This window comes from Octopus bimaculoides, chromosome 1, assembly GCF_001194135.2.
Source record: "Octopus bimaculoides isolate UCB-OBI-ISO-001 chromosome 1, ASM119413v2, whole genome shotgun sequence".
NCBI lineage: Eukaryota > Metazoa > Mollusca > Cephalopoda > Octopoda > Octopodidae > Octopus > Octopus bimaculoides.
The window spans coordinates 21,465,413-21,473,923 of NC_068981.1; the positions used below are offsets into that span (position 1 = coordinate 21,465,413).

Sequence of the window (8,511 nt, forward strand, 5' to 3'; positions counted from 1 at the left end):
ATACTGTAAGTATACATTTATAATTTAATGTCCTGAAATTCAGTTTTAATTTTCATCCCCATTTTCAAAGAACTCTGTAAAAACATACATTTCATTAGAAATAATCTGTGTTCTTAGACCTAAACTGAACTACCATCAAAAACATGCAATTGTGTGTTAGATCTTTCATATATGGTCATTATATGTTAAATATAATGTATGAAATGTAGATGAAAATATCTCTACTGAAAAAACAACTTGGCAAAAGATGAGGCATTTTTATACTGCATTGCTCAGTGGATAGAGCATCAGGCTTGCAATCATGAAGTAGTGAGTTCGATTCCCAGATCAGGCTGTGTGTTGTGTTCTTGAGCAAGACACTTTATTTCATTTATTTAGTTCACTCATCTTTAGAAATGAGTTGCAACATCACTGGTGCCAAGCTGTATCGGTCTTTGCCTTTCCCTTGGATAAAATCGATGACATGGAGAGGGGTGGCTAGTATGCATGGGCGACTGCTAGCCTTCCACAAAAAACAGCCATTCCTGGACTTGTGTCTCAGAGGGAAACTTTCTGGGTGCAATCCTGTGGTTGTTCATGACTGAACAGGGTCTTTACCTCTATGTACTAACTACATAAAAAATTACATATTTTGCACCACTATATACTTGTTATATAACTGTTGATGAAGTTTTACACCATTCGGCATTAAGAAGGGTATCCAACCATAAAAACCATGCCAAAGCAGACATTGGAGCTCAACGCAGTCCTTAGACATCAGTTCCTGTTAAACCATCCAACCTATACCAGCATAGCACATGGAGGTCAACCCTTTAGCTTTTAAACTGGCCATATCCAGCCCTAATAGTCTACCTGTTTTATGTTCAAACCAGCCAGATTTGGCCTCTCACACCAGTCCAACAATGCCATTCTAAAAATTAACAGTCACATCATCAAATTCTCAAAGCTAAGAGGTAATGTGTTATTAATTTGAAACACTATGAAGGCGGTGAGCTGGCAGAATCGTTAGCACACTGGATGGAATGCTTAGCGGTATATTGCTTCTCGCTACATTCTGAGTTCAAATTCCGCCATGGTTGACTTTGCCTTTCATACTCTTGGGGTCAATAAATTAAGTACCAGTGGAACACTGGGGTCACTGTAATTGACTTAGTCTCTTCCCCCAAGCTGCACTTGTGGCAAAAATTTGAAATCGTTAATTTGAAACAGTGTGAATAAGCATTAGATTTGGCAGAGTAATCTGAATGCTAGAGGATTAAATGACGATGATGATGATAAATTTGATATATATTGGTGCACCAACCATTTTATAACCATTCAGCATTTGTTTGGTGGAGCTTGTTGAATGTTTAACAAATTCTACCAAATAGAGTGTTTGACAGTTTGTTATGAACCAGTTTAATAAATAATATTTATTGGTAACATCTGTTGATGTCTTGAGTTCTTCATATAATAGTGGCTACTGTTTGCATTCATCATCATCATCATCATTATTATCTAATGTCCGCTTTCCATGCTGGCATGGGTTAGATGGTTTGACTGGAACTGCTAAGGGCTGCACCAGGTTTCTATGACTGGATGCCCTTCCTAACACCAACCACTCCATGAGTGTAATGGGTGCTTTTTACATGCCACTGGCATGGGTCCATTTACATGACACTGGCAATGGCCACGACTACGATTTCACTTGGCTTGACAAATCCTAATACTTCCATATTTATGTAACCAATCAAACTAACTATATTTTCAAATGACATTGCAACAAAATATGAGTAAAGGTCATCATCATCATCGTTTAACGTCCGCTTTCCATGCTAGCCTGGGTTGGACGATTTGACTGAGGACTAGTGAACCAGATGGCTACACCAGGCTCCAATCTGATTTGGCAGAGTTTCTACAGCTGGTTGCCCTTCCTAACGCCAACCACTCTGAGAGTGTAGTGGGTGCTTTTACGTGCCACCGGCATGAAGGCCAGTCACACGGTACTGGCAATGACCACGCTCAAAATGGTGCATTTTACGTGCCATCTGCACATGAGCCAGTCCAGCGGCACTGATCACGCTCGAACGGTGCTCTTAGTGCTCCACTGGTACATGTGCCATCACGATTTTGCTTGCCCCAACAGGTCTTCGCAAGCCGAGTTTAGTGTCCAATGAAGGAGACGTTGGCATGGGGGCCAGTCATTGAATTTAGTTTGATTTCGATTTGTTATGAGAAGCAAAAGAATCTAATGTGGTCCAATGACTGAAACAAGTAAAAGATAGAAACTAATGTTCTCTGAAATAAGTGACCCTCCTAACAGATCTTTCTTTCTCGTTTCCTTTCTTTCACAGCCTTTCCAAATTGGATTAGTCACACTTGTTCTACCTCAATTAACCAGGGAGCCATATCTGTATTTATGGAATATTTCTAACCTCAAGCAACCTGTGCACACTTTTGTAGGACATGCTGATGTTGTTTTAGACTTTCACTGGAGAAATAAAGCAAAAGGTAATCTGTTGATTTATCTGTGTGATTTGTGTGTGAAAGTGAGTGCATGTTTTGAATGTTCCCTTTTTATCAGAGAAGCGATAAGAGATTTGTGGAATGTTGTATATATGGTATGTGTGGAAGGTCCAGAGGGAAAAGTAGTAAGAAGGCAGAGAGGAAGAAGAGGGTGGAGGTGGAGTTGATGGACAATATAAAGAAGAGAAAATAAGAAGGGTAGGAATCATCATAGGAATCATCATTGGTGAGAAATGATCAAATGTTGAGCCTTACAGAGATGACAAAGAACCAAAGTATTTGGCAATTTGTTGTACTTGAGAAGACCTGCCCAGGTAAGTTAAATCCTGAACATAAAGATGGGTCCTTTATGTCCATTCTCCCCATTCACTCCACAACCCATGTCCACTACCACTGTATTCCTTCTCCTCCCTTAGATTCTCTCCCATGTACCAACTGGCATACAATATGTTCCCATTGAATCCCTTCCTCACAACATATTCTCCTAATACCCCCTCATTCTACCTGTGTCCACTTATTACATTTTTCCCCCATCCCAGGTCCAGCTTTCCTTTCGCAATCTTGGAAACTCACTCTCTCCAATCCTTGCTCCACCTCACTACATACACCTCCCTGTAATTTGGGTGTTTGGTCCATCTTCCCTTTCCGTCACATCTTCACCGTTTTTCCTCTTTTTCTCTCCACCTAATGTAGCTGTTTCTCTTCTGATGCAAGACACCTTTTTCTGTCTTTCAATAATACTCCCCCACCCCAGCTGAGAAGTATTGCCTCGAAAGTTATTCAGTGAAAGGAAGTTGTTGATGGCTATATTCCACCATAAACTGAATGTTTATGTCAAGTCCATTTAGAAGTGCTTGCCAAAGAACAAAGCAGTCATCTAGATATCTCTTCCAGTTATTTTCAAGGGAGAATAGGTTTCCGTATTTTTGTAGTACCTTACAATAAAGAGTGATTTCTAAGTACCCCATGACTAGGTTAGCAAAGGAGGGGGCAATTCTCATACCCATCGCAGTCCCTGAATTCTGTTGATAGAAGTTGTCATTGAATATGAAGTTATTCTTCAAGATGAATTTTAGCCCTTCTATTACGAATTCTTTTTTGATGCGGTGTGGGAGTTCATTGGAATAATTCTCTAGCGAGAATTGGATTGCCTCTATTCCTAGGTTATGGGGGATATTAGAGTACAGGTTGACTACATCGAAGGATACGAGTAAGGTTTTTTTACTAATTGCTTAAGGGAGGGGATTGAGTATATCTAGGTCATCCCTTATGTAGCTTTTGACATGCTTCAGGAATGGTTTTAAGACAGTATCTAAAAAGTTACTGAGGCAGTTAGTTTTCACATGCAGGGCCTGCTATTATAGGTCTTAATTGGAGGTCATTAGGTGGGGATACCTTGACTATCATATCTATGGCTCCCCTGCATGCGTTATTTATTTTTTTCACTTTTGTTTATCTTAGGAATACCATAGAATTGACTGGATTTACTTTTGAAGTTAGTAATATAGTTGTATTCCTTGTCGGTGAATCCTTCTCTGTTGAGGTTTATCAGAGTTTTTAGGCTTCTCATTATTTTCTGCTGACTGTAGTGTTGGGCCTTTTCATAGTATGTTGTGTCTTCTAATATGGATTGCACTAGAGTTATATAGTATTGAGACCTTTGGAAATGTGCTGTGCGTGAGAAGACCCGGCAAACCAAGTGAGATCGTTGCCAGTGCCCCTGGACTGGCTCTTGTGTGGATGGCACATAAGATGTACCATCTTGAGCGTGACCATTGCCAGTACCGCCTGACTGGCCTTTGTAGGGTTTTCGAGTGAGATCATTGTCAGTGCCCCTGGACTGGCTCTTGTGCGGGTGGCACATAAAAGACACCATTTCGAGCGTGGCCGTTTTCGTGCGGGTGACACGTAAAAGCACCCACTACACTCTCTGAGTGGTTGGCGTTAGGAAGGGCATCCAGCTGTAGAAACTCTGCCAAATTAGATTGGAGCCTGGTGTTGCCATCCGGTTTCACCAGTCCTCAATCAAATCGTCCAACCCATGCTAGCATGGAAAGCGGACGTTAAACGATGATGATGGTGATGATGATGATCCATTAAGACTACTGCACTCTCTTTATCAGCCTCTTTCATTGTTATTGTTTTATCCTCCTTTAATTTGTTCAGCTCAGTCCATTCTTTCCTGCTGAAGTCCAGCTTGTATTTATATCTGTGTATGTGTTGATATGGGTAATTCGTAATGTTCACAGAAATGGTCAAGAATTTTATTCTTACCTTTTGATAAGGTGTAGTTACTTCTATTTCTAGCTTATGATTTATCCTCATTGTATTTGTTGCATAGTTCCTCAGCAAGTTGTAATTTTCTACAGTATTCCGCAACGTCTTCTTTTGTTTCGTTGTAGTTTGGATGTTGGGTGGGGGTGTAAATTTAAACCCTTTGGAGAGTATGTTGATTTGGTCTGGTGTTAGTTCTTTGTGTGTTAGATTGATTACTTTTGGTTTCTCCTGTATGTCTGGTGCTATCTTGTATCCCTGTGTCTGTGTACTGGGTCTAAAAAATAATTGAGGTGGTTGGGACGGTAGCTGTTATCTAGTTGTCCCCTGTTGTTGTGTAGTTCCCTGTTGTCGTGATTTCTGGTGTGGGTACCTTGGGCAAGTGACTTCCACTATTAGTCCTGGGCTGGCTAAAACCTTGTTTGTTAATGGATTTAGCCAACAGAAATTGAATAGGGTCAGCCGTGTGTGTGTGTATCACTTTGTCTTGATGTCATATAATAGTTGTAAGTGAGTATCACCATGATACAAGTGGTGCCATTCATTTCTGAGTCTTCTGTGAAATCATAACCAACCAAGGGGAAATATTTTTTTTCTTGCAAATCAGTGAAGTATATCGACAGGAATGGTATCCAGTCATAGGAAGTCTATCTCAATGGATTCCACCTAACCCATGCTAGCTTGGGAAAGTGGTCACTAAAACAATGATAGAGGGCTCATGGTGTAATGGTAGCACATCTGATGTTCAATCAGAAGGAATGGGTTTGACTCTCACAACCACCTGAGTCCATTTTGTCCAACCCATGCCAGCATGGAAAACAAACGTTAAATGATGAAGATAATGATGATTATAATGTGAAATATTAACATTTTTTTTGTTCTTATGTGTAAGGGAGTCTATTAAACAAAACTTTACCTAAAAAAGAAAATGACTACCAAAAAACCTAAATAGTTTCCTGTTTGTGTTTCAGGCAGTAATGATTACCAGTTGGTGACTTGGTCAAAGGATCAGAGTTTAAGAATTTGGAAAATAGATTCTAACTTGCAGAAGGTAAGATTACTTTAAACTTAGTCTGATGATTTGGAGGTTAACTTTTATTACATGCTGCTTACATTTATTGTTTTTTATGTTGAAATATGTGAGTTAGACTAGTCCCAGCTATGGCTGTGTGGTTGAGAAGCTTACTTTCCAGCTATATAGTCTTGGCTTTAGTCTCACTGTGTGGCACCTTGGGCAAGTGTCTATTGTTGCTCTAGGCTGACCAAAGCCTTGTAAGTAAATTTGGTTGATGGAAACTAAAAAGAAACCCATTGTATGCATTATATGTGTATGCACGTGTGTGTACCCTTGTCTTGTAGGTGTCATTGTAATACAAGTCTTGTTGTTCATTTTCAGCTTCCCATGGAAAATATATTTGGCCACGGGAAATATTACCATGCTTGGGTTGGTGACAGGATGGGCAGTGGGCAGTAGAAAATCTGCCTCAAAAAACTCCATCTAAGCCATGAAATCATGGAAAAGTGAACATCAAATGATGATGATTTTGAAAATTTGAATGTGTTTATATTATTAAAGTGTGTTTACAGTGAGATGGACAGCATTTGGCAGTGCTGCCACTGTGGGAGCATCTACATGGTCATTTGATCCACTGGCAATATCAGCCAAATCTTTTTCATATCACAGTTTACTGCCTTAAAAAATGTAGAGCACATTGGATAATGTCATTTATCTCAGTAAAAGATGAGATGATCATGGCTGCAATGCCTTTAATCACAGGTCTTTTAGGTTAGAGCTGTCCTGGGATGAAACAGCAATGACAAGGAAGGACACATTAAATAATGTAGTCCTAGATATATTATATCTGAATAAAAGGTAAAAACACCGACCACTTTTTAAGGTTGTAGGTTAAGAAATTCATATCCCAGTATATGGTTTCAGGTTCAATACTATTTATTATGTAATGTCTTGGGCAAGGGTCTTCTGCCATGACCATGGCTCAAGCAAAAGCCTTCTGAGTGAAATTTAGGAGATAAAAAATTGTGCAGAAGCCTGTCAGAGTGACCATTCCTATTCTTGGGTGGTTGAATAAATCTAACTTAAATAGTGACTAAATAGTAAAGTCCACTCTATTGCAAGCATTAAGGCCAGGTCACTTATTTGAAGATAACCTCTCAGAGGCCAGGTCACCTATTTGAAGATAACCCTTCAGAAACCTATGAAAGATTTTTGGCCTGCCTGCCTCCTAAAAAGAAAACCAAAATATGTCTCCCTCCAGTCTCCTGATAAATATTAACTGTAAAATATACTCTGTTAATTGGTTATTATATATTTCTTGACAGAGATTTTTTATTTCCAAGGTAAGTACCCCTCCACCTCCTCAGCTAACACCTACCTCAGTTCACTACCTCCCGATGTCTGCCAATTTTTCTTCCTCTATTTACTGTGAAGCAGGATGGAGCAGTGAGCAGAAATTGGGTGGGGTAGGGGAGTAAACAAGTTTCCCCTTCTTTCTGTCCTTCAGTTTTATTCTCCATTTTCGTTTTGCCCTTTTCCAAATGTTTTTTATCCTTTTCTATTTTTACAATATTAATTCTTTTTTGAAAGTCATATGATGCATCACAGTCACCTGACTCTTGAGTCTCTCTCCAGCAGAGATTTAATTAAGTTACAATGTCAAGAAATGCTTTCCAAGAACTGTTGCTCAACATCATCATCATTGTTTAAACATCCGTTTTCCATGCTGGCATGAGTTGGCCGGTTTGACTGAGGTCTGGAAAGCCAACGTTGCATCAGACTTCAATCTGATCTGCCAATGTTTCTACAGCTGGATGCCCTTCCTAATGCCAACCACTCTGAGAGTGTAGTGGGTGCTTTTTATGTGCCACTGGCATGGGAGCCAGTCAGGTGAACCTGGCATCGACCACATTCGGACAATACTTTTTGCATGCCACTGGCATGGGAGTGGGTCAGGGGGCACTGGCATCAACCACGTTCAGATAATGTTTTTTACGTGCCACCATCATGGGAGCCAGTCAGACAAACCTGGCATCAACCACATTTGGATGGTGCCTTTTACGTGCTACTGGAACAGGGGCTAGTCTGGGGGCACTAGCATCGACAACGTTCAAATGATGCATTTTACGTGCCACCGGAACGGGAGCTGTTTGAAATTCTTCAGATTTTCACTGGCTGTTAAAGAGTACCATTTGAAAATATTTTGGTGTGGAGACCATTTCTCAAGTTGTTAAGAGTACAATCCTGAGAGTAGTACCATGGTAGCTGGTGTTCCTGTTCCAGTTGAAATCTGGTTTGTGCTAAATACGACCACAGCATAATTTAAGGCCTATCTGAACCCAATGACATCTAGATAAGACACCACATAGAGCAATGTCCAAGTTTGATACTGGTATCATTGTTTCTTTGTCTGCCATCATCCGTTGTAAAAACTACAAAAGAAAATCGCACTAATGAGTAAATAAGTTGGGAATCTTACCATCCTTGCAATAATATACAAGATATTTAAGGCATCATTAATACATTGGGGTAGAATGCCTTGTATTAAATCATTCCAGTTCTCTTCATTCTGAGTTCAAACCCTGCTGCTGTCAACTTTGCTTTTCATCCTTTCAGGGTTGATAAATAAAGCACCAGTCCAGTACTAGGCTCAGTTCCTCTCTCTCTCTCTCTCTCTCTCTCTCTCCCTCTCTCCCTCTCTCTCTCTCTCTCCACCC

The 8,511-nt window shown here is 40.1% G+C and overlaps 1 protein-coding gene across 1 annotated transcript in view; it reads left to right on the forward strand.

Moving 5' to 3' along the window:
* LOC106880661 (GATOR complex protein WDR59) overlaps positions 1 to 8,511 on the forward strand; it is a 126,048-nt gene that overhangs the window by 14,417 nt on the left and 103,120 nt on the right. The window contains exons 9-11 of the mRNA XM_052974485.1: positions 2,334 to 2,490; positions 5,751 to 5,830; positions 7,120 to 7,137. Coding sequence (XP_052830445.1) covers positions 2,334 to 2,490; positions 5,751 to 5,830; positions 7,120 to 7,137 — 255 coding nt within the window. The remainder of the gene's footprint in view (positions 1 to 2,333; positions 2,491 to 5,750; positions 5,831 to 7,119; positions 7,138 to 8,511) is intronic.